Source organism: Botrytis fragariae (assembly GCF_013461495.1).
Source record: "Botrytis fragariae strain BVB16 chromosome Unknown tig00000101, whole genome shotgun sequence".
NCBI classification, from domain to species: domain Eukaryota; kingdom Fungi; phylum Ascomycota; class Leotiomycetes; order Helotiales; family Sclerotiniaceae; genus Botrytis; species Botrytis fragariae.
The window spans coordinates 381,011-401,493 of NW_023500996.1; the positions used below are offsets into that span (position 1 = coordinate 381,011).

At 42.6% G+C, this 20,483-nt stretch overlaps 11 protein-coding genes across 11 annotated transcripts; 8 read left to right on the forward strand and 3 right to left on the reverse strand.

Annotated features, from left to right (window-relative positions):
* Positions 1-380: 380 nt before the first annotated feature.
* Positions 381-2,308, forward strand: Bfra_008748 (putative glycosyltransferase family 2 protein; the record flags this gene model as incomplete). The annotated part of the gene is made up of 4 exons (XM_037339105.1): positions 381-794; positions 877-1,104; positions 1,191-1,423; positions 1,486-2,308. 4 exons carry the CDS (start codon positions 381-383, stop codon positions 2,306-2,308), a joined length of 1,698 nt encoding a protein of 565 aa, XP_037190671.1.
* A 1,677-nt stretch (positions 2,309-3,985) lies between these two features.
* On the reverse strand, positions 3,986-5,208 carry Bfra_008749 (putative saccharopine dehydrogenase protein; the record flags this gene model as incomplete). Its single annotated transcript, XM_037339106.1, has 3 exons — positions 3,986-4,851; positions 4,906-5,124; positions 5,175-5,208. 3 exons carry the CDS (start codon positions 5,206-5,208, stop codon positions 3,986-3,988), a joined length of 1,119 nt encoding a protein of 372 aa, XP_037190672.1.
* A 652-nt stretch (positions 5,209-5,860) lies between these two features.
* On the forward strand, positions 5,861-6,479 carry Bfra_008750 (uncharacterized protein; the record flags this gene model as incomplete). Its single annotated transcript, XM_037339107.1, has 2 exons — positions 5,861-6,110; positions 6,175-6,479. 2 exons carry the CDS (start codon positions 5,861-5,863, stop codon positions 6,477-6,479), a joined length of 555 nt encoding a protein of 184 aa, XP_037190673.1.
* A 684-nt stretch (positions 6,480-7,163) lies between these two features.
* Positions 7,164-7,659, forward strand: Bfra_008751 (putative l-psp endoribonuclease family protein; the record flags this gene model as incomplete). The annotated part of the gene is made up of 2 exons (XM_037339108.1): positions 7,164-7,275; positions 7,352-7,659. The coding sequence occupies 2 exons, from the start codon at positions 7,164-7,166 to the stop codon at positions 7,657-7,659; spliced, it is 420 nt and encodes a 139-aa protein (XP_037190674.1).
* A 164-nt stretch (positions 7,660-7,823) lies between these two features.
* On the forward strand, positions 7,824-9,311 carry Bfra_008752 (uncharacterized protein; the record flags this gene model as incomplete). The annotated part of the gene is made up of 3 exons (XM_037339109.1): positions 7,824-8,388; positions 8,463-8,698; positions 8,772-9,311. 3 exons carry the CDS (start codon positions 7,824-7,826, stop codon positions 9,309-9,311), a joined length of 1,341 nt encoding a protein of 446 aa, XP_037190675.1.
* An 807-nt stretch (positions 9,312-10,118) lies between these two features.
* Bfra_008753 (uncharacterized protein) lies at positions 10,119-10,795 on the forward strand (the record flags this gene model as incomplete). Its single annotated transcript, XM_037339110.1, has 2 exons — positions 10,119-10,209; positions 10,299-10,795. 2 exons carry the CDS (start codon positions 10,119-10,121, stop codon positions 10,793-10,795), a joined length of 588 nt encoding a protein of 195 aa, XP_037190676.1.
* Positions 10,796-11,358: 563 nt separating this feature from the next.
* On the reverse strand, positions 11,359-12,294 carry Bfra_008754 (uncharacterized protein; the record flags this gene model as incomplete). The annotated part of the gene is made up of 2 exons (XM_037339111.1): positions 11,359-11,791; positions 11,915-12,294. 2 exons carry the CDS (start codon positions 12,292-12,294, stop codon positions 11,359-11,361), a joined length of 813 nt encoding a protein of 270 aa, XP_037190677.1.
* Positions 12,295-13,327: 1,033 nt separating this feature from the next.
* Bfra_008755 (uncharacterized protein) lies at positions 13,328-14,110 on the forward strand (the record flags this gene model as incomplete). The annotated part of the gene is made up of 1 exon (XM_037339112.1): positions 13,328-14,110. One exon carries the CDS (start codon positions 13,328-13,330, stop codon positions 14,108-14,110), a length of 783 nt encoding a protein of 260 aa, XP_037190678.1.
* Positions 14,111-14,574: 464 nt separating this feature from the next.
* Bfra_008756 (putative ser thr protein phosphatase superfamily protein) lies at positions 14,575-15,414 on the reverse strand (the record flags this gene model as incomplete). Its single annotated transcript, XM_037339113.1, has 1 exon — positions 14,575-15,414. One exon carries the CDS (start codon positions 15,412-15,414, stop codon positions 14,575-14,577), a length of 840 nt encoding a protein of 279 aa, XP_037190679.1.
* Positions 15,415-16,670: 1,256 nt separating this feature from the next.
* Bfra_008757 (uncharacterized protein) lies at positions 16,671-17,296 on the forward strand (the record flags this gene model as incomplete). Its single annotated transcript, XM_037339114.1, has 2 exons — positions 16,671-16,844; positions 16,898-17,296. 2 exons carry the CDS (start codon positions 16,671-16,673, stop codon positions 17,294-17,296), a joined length of 573 nt encoding a protein of 190 aa, XP_037190680.1.
* Positions 17,297-19,463: 2,167 nt separating this feature from the next.
* Positions 19,464-20,456, forward strand: Bfra_008758 (uncharacterized protein; the record flags this gene model as incomplete). The annotated part of the gene is made up of 1 exon (XM_037339115.1): positions 19,464-20,456. The coding sequence occupies one exon, from the start codon at positions 19,464-19,466 to the stop codon at positions 20,454-20,456; it is 993 nt and encodes a 330-aa protein (XP_037190681.1).
* Positions 20,457-20,483: the final 27 nt, after the last annotated feature.

The window sequence follows — 20,483 nt, forward strand, 5'->3', positions numbered from 1 at the left end:
ATGGGAGGCTGGCGGAAATTGCCAATCCGTCTCGACGCAGCACACTAAGGTTTGTTGCCTTCCTGCCTACACTCATTCCCTACTATCTGCTTCCCCGTATACGGAGTGGACGATAGAAATTGTTTTATTTTGATCGTCATCCTAAAGATACTAAGCTCTAAAGTCCCGCGACTTGACCGATTAGCCCGGTAGGGAGAGATAAGGTCAAGCCAATATGATCGTCGTAAGTATAAAGACTTAGCTGCATGGGCCGCAGTAGAAAATGTTCCAGTGACACTTTTTCCATTGTTCAAAGCGGTTTTATACATTCTTTTGGTCATCCACTCGTTTGTGCTATCTATATCTATCGGATTCTATTCTTCAAGTGCGAAAGAGGGGCCATGCCTGTGGTACCTGTATTACCGTCCTTGCATAGGCAAATCTTCAACGGCATCCTTTGCATTGTCACATTCTTTTTCATTTTCCGTTATTTCAGAAGATATGTTACATTTGCCCCAATTACCTTCGAAAGTATATGGCAAATCTCCCTAGCAGAGATCAATCGAAGCAAAAACGTGGAAAGAGTCAAGCAATTAGAACAGAAACTTTCTTTACAAGATGCAGAGAAGGGAATTCAGACAAGAGACGATGTGGCTGCGAAGTGTATTGCTTCTGTAGTGGGATATCGTGAAGAGACAAATCTGTGGAGGAGATGTTTGCAGAGTTATCACAATTCCCCGGGTCTAGAGATTATGCTCATTGGAATCGATGGGGATCATGATGGAGATATGGAGATGGTTTCTGTGGCACAGCAAGTGTGTATTCCCAGCCCCAGCCCCCAAGAATGCTCAGCCGTGGTCTAGAAACATTGAAAGACTAACAAGTGTCCCTCTGAAGGTATTCCCAGATCTTATAAAAATTCACGTTGAAGAGCCATATGGTCCTCTCGCTGTCCGCATTGCTCAAAACTACATCACCCGCGAACTCTACGACGAAAAGTCATCATCTACAAAATGGGGATCCACACCCACATCGTTCGACTCCACCGATGTCCCCCCGCTCTTCTCTCCGAAGCCCACGCCTATGCCTTCCGCACTGTATTCGAAAAAGCGCTCACAACCCTCCGTGAACATAATGCTCTATCACCGTCCCGCGATTCTAAGACCAGATCCCTCCACCCAATATGTCTCTACCAACCTCACAAATGCAAGAAGGATATCATGTTTACCAATATGGTTTTCGCTTTGGCATTGGGACAGGGGAACAATATTGAATACTTGTGGACTAGCGATTCTGATACCATCGTTTATCCGGATACTTTGTACCAAACAGTCGGTTGTATGTCCGCGGATCCGTTAATTGGAGGTAGTTGCTCGGCTCTGAGCATTCATAACGATCAGGAGAGTGCGATCGCTGCTTTAGGTAGTGCAGCTTATTGGTCTGAGTAAGTATTTCATTCATCCAATTATTTGAAAGGATTAGATTTCTAATAATGACGCATTGCAGGTTAGCTATTACACGTGGACAAACCGGAGCCGTAGACGCTGTAGACTGTCAACCTGGTCCATGTGCCGCTTTTCGTCTCATAGCACTTGAGTCTATTCTTCTACCATGGTACACGCAAACTTCTCTTGGAGTCAAAACTGTCGTCAACGAAGATCGTCATCTAACTACCAATCTCCTCCTCCAAAATTGGAAAGTAACCTTCAACACCTCCGCACTCGCCTCCACTGATACCCCTACCACACTTCTCCGCTGGCTCCTCCAGCAAATGCGTTGGGCCCGTGCTACTCATATCGAATGTTTTCAATATCCGCAAATCTACTCTATTCACGGTGTCATCCTTTTTGTAACAGCTATGCGTCGTTTCTACGGACCATTGATTATTGGTGTCTTCACCATTCGTTACGTTTTCACAGGTTACACGGTCCATGCATTCCAATCCTGGGATTTCCTCCTCCGTGTGGCTTTATGTACATGTTACAACTTTTGGCGCAATAAAGCATATGTGGCTAGTATTAAATATCTCGTTCTTTCTCAGTTATTCTATCAACTGCCTCTACCGGGCATTATGTTCTGGTCTGTTGTTACAGTTTTAGAGGGAGGATGGGGAACGAGCATGAGAAATGCGAATGAACAGAAGAAGTCGAGATTTGCAGGGTGGGATAATCTGTGGAGTACTACTGCAGTGGTGATTTGGATGGGCTTTGTGGGAGCGGCGGTTGCGAGATGGATTACGTCGTATCTTGCGCCGGCTTTTATAGTGGAGGCGATGATTTTTGCGGGAGTAACGTCGGTGGGAAGTTTGTATTGGACTCTGCTTGGGTAGATTCTGATTTGTGATTTGAAGTACAAAAATAGGCGGTATGAATGCAATGGGCTCATGGTAAATACTCAAAAGGCTGGTTGGGGGTTGGGAATAAATAGGTCATATTAATATTGGGCTACCTATAGGTTCAGGAGTAAGATACATGAATAATCGAATACACACATAGTCAGAGAAGTGTCCTTCAAGGCTCATATGAAAGCAATATAATTGAACGTTTTCAGATACAAATTGTATAGCGGGGCACCTGAATGTTCAAACCGATTTGCATGATTGAATTGACTCAAATGTTTATGAATATAACCGTTCAGTATGATTTTGAAATTTGTAATGATTGAAATCTTCAAACTGATTTGTACAATTGAATTAATCTCGATGTATGAAATGACTTGAACACTTGAAATAATATAAATATATAATCTTTTAATACAATTTTGAAATTTGTAATGATTAGAATGTCTAAATCGATTTGAATATTACAAACTATTCCGATGTTTAAGCAGACTGAACATATACTATACTATATTACAGTAAGTTATTTACAACAGAAATAGAGGCGAAGGAGGGATTGAGACACAAACGAAAAGTGCAGGCAGTCAAGCGAGGTCTCAAAGCTAGTCGTCGCCTAAAAACATCGATTCTGCTACGAGATTGAATACGTTAATTATACAAACTAAATGTTAATTAATCCAAAGGAAATAAATCCCTTCATCTCCATTCCTCAAAGCTATTCTCCACTCCACCTCAACGCCCACTGTAATAATAAAATCCCCCACTATCACGTGTCGATTGCCCCTCAAAAAGCTTATATTTGATGTGGGGTGAGGAATAGTTTTTTGCAAACTCTTTATATAAGTAGATCGTCACTTCCTCCATAACAAATTCGCGAAATCCCTTCTATGGTGTAATGGTTAGCACGTCGGATTTTGATTCCGGAGATATTGGTTCGATTCCTATTAGAAGGTTCTCTTGAGAACATTCTTTCATTCCATACTCAGTTTAAACCTGAGATTAAAGGGTGCCGCACTTTTTTGTTACTTTTTTGATTCTGAACTCTACATTTTGGAGGCGGAAATGCGGGAGGAGGTTCTTGCTTGTTTTTAAATCAGTCTCTTTTGCCTCTATTTTAGCTTGTAGATAGACACAATTGCCTTTGAAATAAATTCAATGTTTCAGATCTATTCGATATCTCCTTTGAATTGAACATTCTAGAGTGTTTGAATATTTATATCATTTAAACATTCTCAGTCATTTGAACATTCGAAACTATTTGAATATTCTATATTGCTTGAATTTTCAGGTCCTTTGGATAATCTATGAATTATTCAAATATCTCAAAACATTTAAATGTTCTAGAAAATTTGATTGTCAAAGGTCGTTTGGATGTTCCAATTGCGCTCGTTGATTCAGGCGTGTTCATTGTACCTAACTAACTAAACAATTCAAGATCTCAAACGGAGTCATTGCCTCAAGCAAATATATTAGAATGTTGAGGGCTGTTGACGATTTACATCTCGTTCATTCACTACCCTTAGTTTACACTTCATGCAGTTGCGGATTTGGGTTCATGTTGGGTTGTAGCCATGATGTGTGTCCAGCATTGCTAGACAATCGTCAATGTTCTATTTTTTTTATTGTATCATATTGCTAATGCTAAAAGATGCTTTTGTATTCAAATTTTTATGCCTCGTTCTTAGGCAAAGTAGCAACCTTTTCCTGGAATAACTTCTCCGCCTTGGCCCAGACTGGAGTGTTTCTCCAATCCTTCAAAGACAACAAACTTGGTAATAAGTCCTTGCTGAATGCCTCACTTGCCTCTCTTGGCAATAAACTTGGCAAGTGATCAATACTGATGACACTTAATCTTGGTTCTCCCTTGACCTCAACTGGAACAGTTGGCTCTGAAAATGTGGTTGCAACAGTATAGATTGGAATTGGGTTGTTGGGGTTGGTGGTATCAGCACTGACATCGCAGACGACTGACAATTTGCGGTTTGGGGTATCGAGGCTTTGCATATCGACGAAATTTGGAATCTTGGACATGAGGTATATGCAGTTGATGAAGATGTCACTCTCAACAATCTCTGGGAATGGCCCTCCCTTAGCAGTCTCAGCCATATCCCACTTCAACACATTCTCAGTTGGCACACCAGCTCTCAAGCAGAGATCAACTGCTCCACTTCCACATCTGCCTAATGCACCGATGACCAAAACTCGTGGTGCCTTGCCAGTCTTCTCTTGTCCAGCTGCGATTGCCTTCTTAACATCCACAATCAATTCATCTTCGTTGGGGTAGCTTGATACACTTGGGAAGGGCTCGGATGCTGGGTGGGTGAGTTGCCATGCCCAGTTTTCGAGTGCTAATGCTGCACCAGCAAATCCAGCATGGTATCCAAAGGCTGCAACTCTTCTGCCTCTGTCGTCTGTCAAGAATTCGAGGTCTAAGAGAGTTCCACCTCCACGAGGGAATCGTGATAGAACGGTGTCCCAGCCTCCCTGTTGTTTATAACAATGTGCGAATTGTACGTGGACATGCTCAAGAGGAACTTATTGATAACTATCAGACGCATCCATTGATATCAAATCAAGCAGAAACTTACAGTCTTCAACGGGCAGTTCCTTCAACCCAATGATGATGTGATCCTTTGGTGCTTGTCTCCATGTGTTTTCTGGCACAAGTGTAGCACCGACCTTCTCAAACTCTTCATCATCGAATATACGCTCTGGGCTGCGCTCAACGTTGATTGTGTATCCAGCATCGATGAGAGCTTTGGCGGTAGTGGGGGTAAGAGCTGATCGATGCTCAAGAGCTTTGCCCACTGATGATCGCATTAGTAGGTGGCGGAGCATTATGCCATTGATTACTTACACTCAGAACGTAGGTGAAGAGTAGTTCCAGACATGATGAAATAATTAATTTGTGATTTGAATGTCAATTGAAGTTTTCGAGTTTATTCACAACTTCAAGTTTTGTTTGGTGAGGGGGATACTTTTCTGCCCCATTGAGTCATCCAATTATCCATGTCACCGCCTCCGGGATCGCACCATCCATCAAACTTCACTTCACTGCTTCGAGACCCCACATTTTATAGTTGAAGAGCAAACGTCAAACATCATCGACACCAAGACATGTCTCTGGAGCTGAATACCTACTGTAGGTCCTGAGTTCAGACAACACAATAATTGTTCAATTGAGAGTATTCCATGATCTCCTTGAATTGTACGCAAAGATTCAAGGAAATGGAGTCAGCCAGCCTTCATGAATAGTATGAGGCATTCAATACTGTCTATTCAATTTCAGGAAGTCGGTGATGTCTCATTTACATGTAGTGAATCTGTGTTGCTCCCAAAGAATCTCTCTCAATATGGTAGTCTCTTATGGACGGCAGGTTTGTAGTCTGCTTGTGCGGTAGGGTGGGTAGTCAATCACTCTATTGATAAAGTTTGCTTTCCGACACATCACCTCGTTGTTTTGTTGATTTTTGGATAGTATCAAACTTTTGTGCCTATACTATTTGACAGTACGCTCTCATAAATCCAACCTATATCGCAGTCATGTCGACCAAAGATGTACGAACTCATACCATGCTGGATCTTGAGATAGCCGCACACCCATTGAAACATAATCCTGCGATCATCCAGACCGGCGCTATTCATTTTCATATCGAAACCGGCAAGGTCTTGAAGACTTTCTCCATAGACATCAACTTAGAATCTTGTATTGAATCCGGCTTAATCACTGATTCGGATACACTTCAGTGGCTTGAGAAAAACATCCCGGGTACTCGACCCAACCGACCTCCAAGTAATGATCTGGGCATATGGTAACACACAGGATTGCCGGTGGATGGAAAGTGCCTGCAAAGCAGCGGATTTGAGAAAGCCATGGATGCACTATAACGATTTCTGTGTTCGAACTTACTGCGAAGCGGCTTTCTCAATTACCGGAAGAAATATCCGACGTGAAGTGGACAAATCTTTCGTCGGTAAAAATCACAATGCTATCGATGACTGCAAGCATCAGATACTCTACCTGACCAAGTGTCGCGACGCATTTCGAGGACTGCAAGGCTCTGCTATTACTCCAGTTCCTGCTGGACCGATTTTCGAATCTTCAGTGAAACGACCCAGGACTGTATTGGATGACAATCGTTCCAGAATGGGTTTAGACTAGCAGCGAACTTCTGGCGAACCAAGCAGATCAGCATCGACAGTTGATAAAATTCTCACAGATACCTGTCCTTCGCCGGAATTAAGACATTCCTCCTCGAGGAGAAGAGTTACATATGAGTTGTTGGTACGAATCTCATCTCATAGAGACTATTCATTGTCATACACTGGGTCCAAGAGACGATGGGAATTTATCATAGGGCTTGCTAGAGCGATTCTAATCTGGATCTAATACACCTTTCTAGCACGTATCGTCATGTGCCATTTGACCATGAAACAAATAGTTGTGAGACAATTTAGTTAGTCTATCTTTCTGTATTCTCAGTAATTTCGCTATTGTAAAGTAACTCGCACCTTCCTTGTTTTGCCAAATGTGCATCTCACTACTGAATTGCATTTCACGTGGGACAATTAGCCAGTGCCCGAATTCAAATCCTGGGGACGCCTTTCGAGTGGGGTAAGAAGTCAAGAAGTTCTGGAACGTTGATTGGTAATTTCAGATTTATAATACTCAAGAAACCAGTATAATAAGTGTGTCACTGACAGCACACGCGGTGGATATATCGTTTTGTGATCATAACTCATCCCTCAGAACATTACTTCGATTCACAAACACTATTTTACAAACGAATGAATTACCCCGAGTAAATTTGAATACATCTCATTCAAATATCGCCATACAATAACCATGGCTCATTTAACTTACACCAATTATGAGGGCTACGGACAAAGAGCCAAACAGGACCTGTGGTATAGCCAGGCTGTTAGAGTTGGAGATGTTATTGAATGTTCCGGTCAAGGTGTGTGCTCGTCATTCACCAGCTATTCTCAAGCTCCATTTTCGCTCTTCTTGTTTTACTGACTCATAGAGTATAGGTGGATGGGACCGCACAACTGAAGCCATAAGCCCCGATATAGTTCTTCAGATTGAACAGGCATTTGATAATATCGAGCGAACACTCAAAGTGGCCGGTTCAAAGGGCTGGGAAGATGTGTTTTCCATTAGATCATATCATGTGCCGGCGGACGAAAAGTCGTTGGAGACGATGGTAAGGTGCTTGAAAAGGTACTGTCCGGATCATCAGCCAGTTTGGACTTATCTTGGGATCTCGAGACTCGCAAGGGAGGATATGAAAGTGGAAATTGAGGTTAAGGCTCATGTGCCCCAAGACAAGAAAGCGTGAATATTGTGTGTTTTGACTCCACATAAACCAAATTACAAAAGAGATGATTCACGCTCCGAGTTATATAATGATTTTGATATTGTGCAACTAATTTTCTCCTTGATGCATAACACTACATTTGATTAACAGGTCTGAAACAATAAGGAAACACAACAAATCGCATCATGGGAACCGCCGGTAAAGCTTTCGAAGCCCTTCAAGCAGGCAGGAAAGCCATCAAGCAAGGGCGTGAATATCACGGCAAAGGACAAGAAATTCTCAAAGGAGTCCGGGAGGCTCATGGTAAATTTCAGGAAGTTAACAAAACAGCTCAAAGCTTCGGCATAGATCTACCAAAAGACGCATCAAATATACACAATAACCGTGGCCAGTTCCAAAAAGGAGCTAAAGGCTACGCACGAGGTTGTTTCTGTGGATTCTGGACTATACTCAAGGCTCAAGCTAAGAAGTATATTACATACGTTCTCTCTCTTTTGGTCTTTGCTTTTATCGCTCTCGGTCTTGTTTTTTTTCTCATCGCTGTGCTTTCGCATCATTCACATTTGCAACTCCTCACATTAACGACAAAGGAAACGGTGGTTAATCATGCTACGAAAGGAGGGAATGTTACAAGAGTGGAGGAGATTGTGGATTATAATATATATCTCTTGCATTATTGTGTCACTGGTCTTACTGTGGTAGCCGAGGAGAAGTTTCAGATAACAAACGGCTGTCATCACTCAAAGCAAGGTATATTATGTTTTGATATCTGTTCATTTTCTCCTGTTTATATCGACCCAAATTGATTAACGCATATCTGTTAGCATTACATGACCTCATACTACCCGCCCTTAGTTCTACCATCATACTTCCACTTTCTGAAAAGAATATCTCAGGTCCCACCGCGGAGATTCAGACTCTCTTCAAACACTATGGTTACATATCTTTCTGCCTATACATTCTCGATGTCATTCTACTGCCTATTGTTGCAGTTGTATTTATCTGGTGGTTCATTAGTACCTTGACGCCCTGGAAGCGAACCTTCAGGCTTGTTCTCTGCGTAAGTCTACTTCTCTCTCTATGCAACCTCCATGCTCCTTGCTAAGTAATTACGCCTAACACCACTATTACAGTTCTTCACATTCACTCTCCTCGCACCTGCAGTCCTTCAAACTTTCCTCATCTACCGTGTCGTCCACATCCTCAAACATGACTTCGACTTCACCAAATTCAACCTCGATATCAGTGTAAAACACGGATTCCTCTACATGATCCTCGCCCACTTTTTCTGGTGTACACTGCTCTTCAACCTCATCCTTTTCCGTCTCATAGACTGGCTTCGAAATAAGAGAAAAACGAGAAAACTTGGCCAGACTCAAGCTTCCTACCAGGCTCAAAATAGTCAAGACTCTTCTGGTTTTCACGAAGGAAACGATGGGATTGATAATAGTCTATATGACACTCAATCTTTCGAGATGAAGAAGCTGCCTCCTCCAAAGAATTCAAAGGATAGAACGAGTATTGCGCAAAAGCCAGTAGGATTGCAGTATGACGACTTCGACATAAATTACGGTGATTGTGATTTGGGAGAAGGAAACCTGAGGCGTAATATTGATTTCATTCATGGGAATCGGAAAAATAACCGAAATTACACGGGGGAAAGAGGAGTTTGATGATGTATAATAGTTAGACGCTAGTCTTCAACTACCGCGGCTAGACCCATAGGTTAGAATAGAGCTATGATGAGAATATAAAGCCATTTATGAGTATTCGTCCATAGATTACGATTCATGTTATCCGTCACTCGTCTGAGAATATAGATAGAATGCTGTGTTGATCTTACATATAAGATTTCTATCAATTTGACAAATCATTTTCTAGTCCACCTACTATCCTTGGGTAAGTATTCAATCTCATTTAATTGAGTGGAGCAATTCTATGGAACTGCTGTATCGGGCAGCATATCTGATCAGTTTGATCAGGGTATTATAGAGCCGACGTCGGATTGAGATAAAAAAGTAATTCATGGCATGATCATGTGCGAACTAGAAAGTGGCTTCATGAATGCATATACAAGATACCTCTTCATTCACAGCTTCGACAAACCGAAATTCTTATGCTGGTAAACGAATAGCTCGGGCTGACAGCAAAAGACCCTTGGGCTTATACGCAAGTGCCCTGCACTCTGTGCCTTAAAAAGGATTGATGCGTATTTCAATGAATAAAAGTCGTACTTCGTGTCCAATGCCAAATAACTCTCTCCATTATATACAATGGTGCCGAGAGATAAGTGAATCATATGTGCATGCATGAATACTACGCTGCATCTCCTGACTGCTCTTGCACAGGGGCATAATGAAAGACAAAGTGCTTAAAGGTAGCTGTCGATGAATGGAATTTAGTGAATTCTTCTACAAGGTCCTCCTGCCGACTTGGAATTACACACTGTTCAATAATTCTCTCTGGGATAATTATCAAACATGCTGCCTGAAGAACTTGATGTACATATCATGGTTGATTGCGAACTTGCCGGTCACCCTAAACTGATCAAACCAGCCATTACCCAGATCGGTGCCATTTTCTTTTCGATATTGAGACAGAAGAGAAATCACACTTTTAAGTATACCCAAGTTTACAATGTTGTCTTGACCATGGGCTAGTTCAAGATCATGTTACGACACAGTGGGTTGAAATAAACAGTCCCCAGGTACTCAAGAAGAGCCAAGAGAGCACTGTGACTTTCAAAGAGGCATTACAAGCATTTATAGCCTGGATTAAAAGCTGTAAAGAGTCTAAGTACGAGACAATAATAGAGAGTGGTGGACGTTATCAATGGCTTTATTTCGCATATGAAACTTGCGAATTGATGCAGCCTGTATTATTCTGGCAGCATAAGTGCGCAATAATAGCCAACTATACGGCCAACAAAATAACGAAACGAAATTTCCGCAAGGAAGCAGATCTAGACCGTCGAGGGCAAAAACACGATGCTGTACAAGACTGTCTGCATCAAATTGGATGGCTAGTAAAGGGTCTAAGCGCATCAATGGGAAAACAAGCCATTAGTGTCCCTTTTTCTACCTCTTCTATTCCCTCTGGCTCTCCTGTCCACGAAAAACCATCGAGAAAGCGAAGACTCGATTGCGAGGATGAATGAGAGGTAATATGATTCATTTCAGAATCAAGAACTCATGCTGATAATGCAATAGAAGTGGGCCCATCTCAATGACATGGGGCTTTGAAAGTCGACAAGACAAAGAAAGGGTCGATCAATAGTAGGCACGATTAGAAATGTCTATTTGAAGGTTTTTGTGCTGAATGACGTTATGAATTTTCAGAAATAACATTGAAAAGGAAAATCTATTCGAGAAACAAAAAGCCCAACAACTAGTGAAGGAGCTCGATTGTCAATCTCAAGAGACTTCTTGTATTTGGGTTGAAGGGCAACGGTGCATGAATCTACTAAAGCCCGACCAACAGCAATCTCATAAACCGCGCTACACAGCAGACGTGCATTACCCTAGCATCATGAAGTTAACTTTACGTCACTTATTCCATTACTTGACTCTCGTTGGGCTTGGATTATCAAGTGACTTGTACAGAATAAAAACAAAATAGCCCCATCTAGAGACAAGGCAAAAATAGCTACAACTCTATTGATCTGCAAGCGAAAAGAACAGAAGTGACCCAAACAAGTAGAGCAAACCAACCACCATTATTTTACCAGGTGCCGCTACTTTGACTTCTGCGGCGCATTATCTCCATGCTAGAATGCCTTGATCCGCGGTTGCTCGAGCTAGGTGTTTGATCTCTCTGCAACCCAAGCGCATGAAAATCTCGCTCCGCAGAATTGTAAGTTCCGCAAAATAAAGTCCAGAAATCATGATCGACTACCCATCGACAGTGTCGCTCATCTAGCTTATAGTTGTTTTTCTTTATATACCCCAGGAGGAAAAGAATATCTTGTGCATCATTGGCCATTTTCTGCTGCTTGTCTGGGCCAACCCGCGATAGAAAGGAATATGCTTTCGAGTTCAAAAGGAAACCTAATGGCATAATTCGGAATTGGGTTTGTGGCGCCTGAAATTTCTGACTGAGCGCCTTGTCTGAGGTGATGTCAATTCCATAGCAATTTCCATCAGAAGCAATGTATCTAGATACCATCATTAGAAATGCAAGATGGCCAAAATTCAGATGCAAATTACAGAGTTTAACAGAAGGTAGGGGGGTGTAGATAGATAGCGAATGTGAAGAATGATCTGGTTGATGGACTTACCCTATTCCTTTTCCTGCTGTTCGAACCATTCCATGCTTGATCAAGTGATCTTCGATGATGTCAATTACATCTTCTGGGACCATAACATCCACATCTGACGTAGTACGCCTATTACCATACTGAGCTAAAGCGGTACCGCCGATCACGCCATACTTGAGGCTTCCAAATGCTTTCTGTGTAGCATTTAGGACCTCGGTCCTTATTTTCAGCGACATTGGCTTTTCAGTTCGGTGGGGACTTTGTGGAGGGCGGGCTCCCTGTGAATGCTGTGCGTGATGGACATTTCCAGCAGGCTGTGCAGTAGAATTGTGCAATGGAATTGAGACTGGCTTTGCTGGTTCCAGACTTCCAGATGCTCCCTTTGAACTGCAATTACCCATGCTCAGCTTGGAAAACACAGAGATATAACCACACAAAAATATAACAGGCAGAAACGCAATGTAAACGGTACAAAGATCGGGAGAAGCTCCAATAAAACGAAATATAAACTGTATAGGAAGCTGCCAGCAACTTTGAAGCAGAGGATATCTCACTGGAGAATACAAAGCTTGAGGGTGTATATATAACAATTTCCCTGCTAAATGTGTTTCTATGTCTATTCGTTCAGAATCCGATCGCGAAATTCTAAATCCGTGATACATGTTTTCTGTAGCCGCCATGGGTCGCATTTGTAGCAGAGGTGTGAACGCATCTCTAATAAGTCAATGAGCTCAGTTTGTTGCGTTGCAGCAGTTCAAGCACCTGATTCGTAGCCCATATGTCAATTGACCATAAGCAAGCAAGATCACAGATCTAAGCGTCCTGGCTGATGAACATCCTTGTACTCTCCTATCACAGTGTTTCAAAGACCAAGAAATTGACCATAGCGAATGGTGTTAGGTAGGTGACCGAATAGTCGGGTTGGGACTTGAGCGCTTGAGACGGAGATCTAATTATCAAATGATGCATAAGATCACTCGAAAAGCCAGGATTATCCATTTCTAACCGTTGGTTGTTAACAAATTTTATAAATTTATAAATTTGTTCTCAAAGTGGGTGGCAGAACTGATCTCCTTAATAAGTAGGCGGTGGCCAAGCCCGGTCTCTGGGTTGTCTTGTCATTTGTTGATTTCACGAGCAGTGCCTGCATGCTCTGTATATATATAAATACATGATGCATATCTTGCGAAACTAAACAATACTATCTAATGACATCCAAACGATATATATGTACCGTTTAGAATGACCTTCTTTGGCGCGTATGAGTAATTAAACAAGAATGAATTTCTTCTGCCGTGTGTGTACGAGTAACTATATGATCATAAGACAGAGCAGCTCAGGTACTACGTCTTTCGAGGTCCCCAAAACGACGCTGACCTGTTTTAGATTGATGACAAGATATCAAGATACCACGAAGCCAACTCAGTTTCGGTCATGGAGAAAATCAAACTAGCTCTACTCCGATGCAATACCTTTATCAAAACCCACACTTTTTGGCCCAGAAATTCGGATCAGAATGATTACGAGGAAGATCGCTATGCAGTCTGTAAGCTATTGGCTAGTAGAAATGTCACCAGCGTGATCTGGCTCGAAGATCTTCTTGCTCTCCATGGTAGTAAAACTGCGGTTTGGGATCTTCATCTCTTGGTGGAGGACGCTTGTGCGGCAGCAAAGGTTCTTCTCGATAATGGATACAAAGAAACAACACCAGACTGTAGTTTCGAAGACGATCCAGAATTCAGTGAGCGTACGATTCGACTTGCTCACAATCATTCTTCAACTATCGTAATGCTGCACGCCGCCAAGGAATGGTATTACCAAATGGATGATAGCGTGCAAGACTTTCTCCCACCACTCTCCAGCTTCCTCGATTCAATGATCGAATTTTGGATCAACATATCCGCCCAGGACTACGATGATCGACTGCGTTTTGCTCTTTATATTGGCTGTTTGATTGGTTACTGCTATTACTTGCAGGATTCAGATGGTCAGCTTGTCAAGACTCATGCATACGCCGAAAGGCTCAAGCCAGAGCATCGTGAGGTTCATTATGACATTACGTTCGAGAGCCCCAGCAAGCAGAGTTTTACGGCCACTAGTCGACATACATACCATGTGAGACGGAGCAGAGAGATCAAAGAAGGGGCTTTCGTACCAAAACCATATGAGGAGGGGGTATTTAGAACAAATTTGACGACAGTTTCAGAGCAAGAGTAAGGGTGAGGAGCATGTGTAATTATTTCGAGCTAGGTATCATGGTTTATGTTGCATCAAAGTCCCAAGGATATGGCTTGGGACTGCTCTTATGTTCTCCAATGACAGAATTTGTCATCCATACCATCATTACTACATCTGGAGATATCTTGTGCAAGCACTGCCTGCATCATGGGAAATTCATGGCTGTCGTCTAGACGCTTAAGCTTTTTGTCTCAAAGTCTTAACTTGCTGCCCATCGGCCAGTCTTGTATGGCTCAAAACTGTCGAGTGGTTGTGACCTTCTCGTGCCAACCCAGACAATTGATGGAACAGGTTTTGCTCACTTTTTTATCTTTCAAATATCACAACTATGAATTAGCTCAGTCGTATTGTTTGCCCTGTTATCAATTCCACAATTTTCCGCTCGCATCATTACGATAAAGTCTCTAGGGTCTCGTCTGGAGGACGAATGGTAACATATTCCGCTACAAAAATTCAATAGTTTCAATTTCAATCACCTTCGCCACATCGAAAGTATCCACTTCACTTCTTTTGTAACCCTTCTGATTTGCCACAATTCTTTTCCCGGTTCCTATTTCTTCAAAATCGCAGTTGTAGTGCGTGTGCCCAAACGCCCAGAGCCTGACACTTGAGCTCGTCCAACATACCTGGTCAGAGAGATCTGTGACAAATGCAGACCTGACTTGATTGCAATCTTCAAGCTTCGTAGGATCATTGGCGGCCTCAAGCATCGTCGGGCTGAAGTGTGTGAAGACCATAATCTTTCGTTGAGGCTCATCTCGTATTATCTGCTCCACTTGAGCATTCAACCAGGTAAGATCTTCCCGATGAGAAGCGTTATGAGCATCAATATCCCACTCCAATGTCTCTGAGAAATCGGAGCAGAAAAGCGATACAGATTGACGTTGTTCGTCGGAAATGTGAGAGAAAAGGGTGCAACCTAGAACGGTCAAGCTATCCGTGATATCAAATCTCGTTCGGTTGAGAAATACAAAACGGCCTATTTCCACTCCCTCCTCACGATATTCATCCATTGTACGTTGAAACCTCAGCATAGTTGCAAGGGCTGCCTTCACTTTCATTCCATATGCTTCATGGTTTCCTTGAACGAAGAAAACAATCTCGAATGCCCTCAATTGGTCTTCGAGAAAAGCAAGAAGCTCATAATCTAGGACTTTTCCAATGTCGCCCAGAAGAGCCAAATATTTACATTCTGGTTGAATTTTGAAGTGCTGATATGATGGTCTCGCGCTTGGAGTCTCCAAATGGAGATCTGACATAATTTGGAACTGAACTGGAGACATCTGAGCAATAATACCGGATTGACAGTGGTGTTTGTTTTGCTCCAAAACTACAGAAATCGTTGTGAGTCAGATTGAAGGTATGAATCATTCCTAGGTATGAAGATAGTTGCAATAAATTGTTGTCATATTGTCGAACAAAATAGTAGACGAGGTGGTGTGCTCAGTAAAAGTTCAGGGCTACAAGGCCTGTAATCTACAGGAACTTACAGGGCTTAAAAATAACTACAGGCCGGCATGTAATTTTCATTGTCTCCTTAGCGGAACTCACGTGCTACGAGCTACTTAGCGCATCGCTGGGTCCGTGCCACAAAGACCTTTTCTGAACATTTGTGTTACTTCTCGAATGTCGCACGAGAAGCAACCTCTGCGATAATCGTGGCTATGTAAGCAAGTCATATCGAACGAAACGTATTGTCCCATGGATGTGATTGACGCTTAAAATCCCTTGTTGCTTCTTTGCTCACTTACAGGTTCAATTGCCGCGTTTCAAGGTCATGGTTTAAAATGCTTGCAAACCCCGGACCCAGGTGAAGCGCTTATTCGCACCAGACAAGTGTCTCTCATCCAATGATGCTACTATGCTACACAATACCTTAAATCTTAGCTTGATGGCGCGTTTCTTCTTTGCGGCTCATATACCAAGACTTCAATGACTGGTCGTCAATGATTCAATCTTAAATATGGTCGCTTCAGAGACTACCAACCTTACAAACGGCTATGTCAAGCGGACTGTTTCCTATTGGCAAACTCAGCGCATGCTACTACACTTGGCCGTCTCATGAATTTATAGAGTCATGGTATGATCTACAGAGCATAATTTGGAAATCTAGATCGATGGTACAAAAGTTCTGGGCTCTTGGAGTTGACAGTAAGAATGTGTAAGTATGAATATTTAAGATCTGTATTTCCTCAGTTGTTTGCTTCCATCATCATCTCAACAACCAGTCTTTTCATCTACTACAAAATACCTCTTTCCCTCTCACTTCTTTTCTTTGGCTAGAATCAGACTTTGGGACATTCTCTTTACAACAATCATATCACTCTTTTGCTGCTAGATCAGCCTAAAACTTTCACTTCTTCGCCAATTCGAGCCACCTCCAAGGCCAAATAACATATTCTCTCTTCAACTATTATCAAAAACGCAGATTCCGTTTACTCTGCCATTTAACACTTGTCTACCGACTTATCTACTGAAAAGTCCCTCGATCATTATTTTATCGTCTTCAATCCGTTCTCGGATACTCTCGTCCAGCACAATGTTTTCACCCAAAGGTCAAGATTATGGCTCTTTCGGTTTCGCCTTTACCATCACTCGGGCTTTACAAGCCATTTGCCTGATTTGCATCCTTGGTATGTCTGCAAATTTCATCGCAGAGATCAATTCGGTCGACACAGCGCCACCTTCAGTTATCATTGCAACTCTCAGTATTGTATGTCATCCTCATTCCCAGATTTCTTCTCAACTCTTACTAATTTCTGCCAGGTTGTTATTGTGGTTGTGTTCCTTCTTATAGGCTATCTTCTCTATCTTGAGCTCCAACTCAGCTTCCTCTTGGCTACTGCATTCGATGCAGCGGCTCTTATTGCTCTCATTGTGGTTTCTGTGAAAGTTGGAACGCCCCTGTCTTACCTAGAATGCCCTGCCCTTCCCAATGTTGGAGTGACTTCGGCATTCGTTGAATCAGCTGTGGGGAATTTTTCCAAGGCCAATTACTACTTTTGGGTCGGTGCATCGAAGACGGCATGTTACGAAATGAAAGCCATCTGGGGATTCAGCATGGCACTTTGTGTGCTGTTTTTCTTCAGTGGCATCATCAACATGTGCATTTGGAAAAAGAACAAGTTGGTTGCGTCGAAGAGAGATTTGGAGTATCAAGGTTAAACTAATATAAAATAGAGATAAATAGGGTAGCAGTACATAGACGGGAGGAGTTGATCGATGTGCAGAATGCCTGTTGAAAATCGGAAATAATGGAGACTATGGTCATGATAGGAATCATAAAAACTGGGATGAGATGAAGAATGGTTGTTTCGACATAGGTACCCAAAGTGGAAGGCGGAAGATACTGCACCAAAACTTTCGAGATTTGGTGTTGAATCAACAGCACAGAGGTTCGGCGAGGGAGGATATGGGATCATTCGGTTAAAGGAAAAAAGGCGGGGTTTCTCTGGTAGCATGAAAGGGCACGTAATAAAGCGGACAAAATTAGTTCTCATGGTTGGGAGGTTCTCTTCTGTCGGCATGGGATCGATCGGTTAATGTTTGTTTTCTTGTTTTGGGATGCAATAATCGTCAATAAGACTTAATGAATATACAATTATTTGGATTTTATACATTACCCATCATGTTTCCTGCATCTTATGAGTGAAAGAATAAAAGGCCTAACATATCTTCGAGTCGCTGTTGACTTCTTACCTGGGCCTGGCTAGCTCCGCCCATCGCCCACCCCGCCATTCAACCCGTCAAGCCTAATCTTCCGAACTATTAGCTTCGCGGATCAAAAACTCTTCGACCCGTCCTATGTGCTTAGTTGCGACACCATATCCGAACCGGTAATATACATTTACCCAATTACAACAAAACAAAAATTTACTGGACTCATCAACGTCAATCTCACCAAACAAGAATGATTCATTCGCCAAATATGGCATCGGCACTCATTGGACCCCCAATGATTTGGAATTTCCATCGCCAAGCGAGGCAGGGTAAACGTAATGTGTACCACGTACTACAACACAGCACAGCACAGCACAGCACATATAGAACAGGACCAAGGCTTTGGGAAAAGACATCGGTACCAAGAAGCAAATCGTGCTATCGTCTGCACATCATTTGTTTGTGTGTGGCGGTAAGATATGCGTAATGACATGTTGGGTATTATGATTGGATGAATGAAAATAATTGTGAGATCTTACGAGCCAACGGAACTCCGCGAATCATTTGGGGTTGGATACGTTAGGTGCAGAATTGTTTGACAAGAGGTCATGATAGGTAGTATTAGATGCCCTTTTCCGAAGTACGAGAAAAGGTTGCTCTGTTGAGAAATCTTTGGATTTTTTTGGGAGGAGACAAGCCGGCTTGTATTTTGCTTTTCTCCAAAAGAATCTCATCATTTTCTTATTAGATGTTGCTTGGTTAGCGATCATATAAAATTAGCTATACAAATGATTTTTTGGGATTAGTTTTTCATTCATCTCAATGCGAATAAATAGATGCCCAGCTTTTGACAAGCTTTAATCAATTAACATTTCTTTTTTCGAACCCTTTTCGAAAGAATATTGTTAACTGAATCCTGCTTTGAGAAAAAAGAAAAGGCATGAAAAGAGGCCTGTGTTGTATGTATGTACGTAGTACGACGCATCAGTCAAGGAAATTTAGATGCTCTTTTTGATGGAAGAGGCGTCTTCCGTTTCTAGAGACGAGGATCAAGGGAACGAATATTTGTCTAGTCTCTACCTCCTCTAAACTTTGAATTTTGGGTAGCATTAAAGATCTTGGTAAGAATTATATCATACATGTTGCAGATGGCCATTCCACTCACCTGCTAATATGACTGACTGTACCTCCCCAAAAGCCATCAATCATATTAAGGCAGCTGCAACTTTGCACTCATACTCTGTGCATACCATATTCCATATTATCGGTACCAATAAAAACATTACAGGGGAGACGGTAACTATTTCTCGGTAGTAAGGTAGTAGCACTCCATTATAGGCTAAAACTTAGCCTGGCATCCCAAAAGTCATAGATCCGCATGGACCTAAAGTCTTACATTACGAGTCTTCCACCTTGTACAAATCAGCGGGCAAAATTGATTAATCATTTTCAGCTGTGGTCAAGATGGGCCAATTACACCTTATCTTAATTCTGGATGATATATATCCATAGTGATACCAATATGGTCTAGTAGTAAGCCAGAAGCTGGGTGGATATATACTTCTTGTTCCTACTGCGCCTCTCTCGAAGCATTGCTCTCTATCTCTATCTAAGATATCAAGGAAGTCTAGTAATTTACCATCTCAATCTTCATTTTACTATCGACGCAAACATGGCTAAAACAATATTCACAACGATTACACCTCTCCCTCCCAATGTATCCCGCCAAACGGTCCTCGACACCCTGCACGATCATCTCGAAATGATTGATCTCAATCCATCCCACGCCGAACGCACACCCACCAAGCCCCCTTCCTCTGCCACCCCCGAAGAATACCACTGTCAATGGTATCGCATTACCGACAAAATAGCCTATCTACCCGGCAATCTCTATACCGGCACCGTATCCTTCAACGCCTGTTTCCACGATTTGGCAAATGGACTACAAACACATTGCTATGCGCCCATGGGCTTAGATATCAAGGAAAAATGGACGATCCAAGGAAACATGCCAGGAGAACCAGCCGTTCCGAGAGAAATCGGCATTAATGCGCCGGTGGAGGGACTGTACATCCGAGAAGATGTGGAGATGAAATGCAACATTCTGATGACCAGATTCGTGCGGAAAACCTTACAGGAATGTTTAAAAGCGCTGGTGGCTAGATTAGTAGTGAAAGCGCAATTGCAAGAGGCGCACGAGAGGAATAGGAGATTAACGGTTGGAAGCGCAAGTGGATATGAGAGAGATGGTGATACGATGACGCCGCCCTTGAGTCCGCCCTTGAGGAGCCCCGGAATGGCTTCGGGGGGTAGCGTTGGTAGGAGAGGAAGTGCATATAGCGGGTTGAGTGTTCCGACAAGTCCTCCATTAACTCCTTACAATCCCGAGAAATGGGCCGAGGCAGGTACGAAGGGCCATCCGGCGTTAAACCCGTACACACCGCTTCAATTACAGCAGCAGCAACAGCAACAGCAGTTATATCAGATGCATCATGATAGAAAGAGTTACGGGGCACAAGATCAGAGATGGTCGGGTATTAGTGATAAGACACAAACCTCCCTACCTGGTCCTCCGAACTATGCGAATAAACCTGTCAATTACACGAATAAGCCTACCAGGATCTCCGAAATGGAAGCGCCGCCCGGCCCTGTCGAATTGCCATAGGTGAAGAGGGAGTAGGAGATTTGAAGA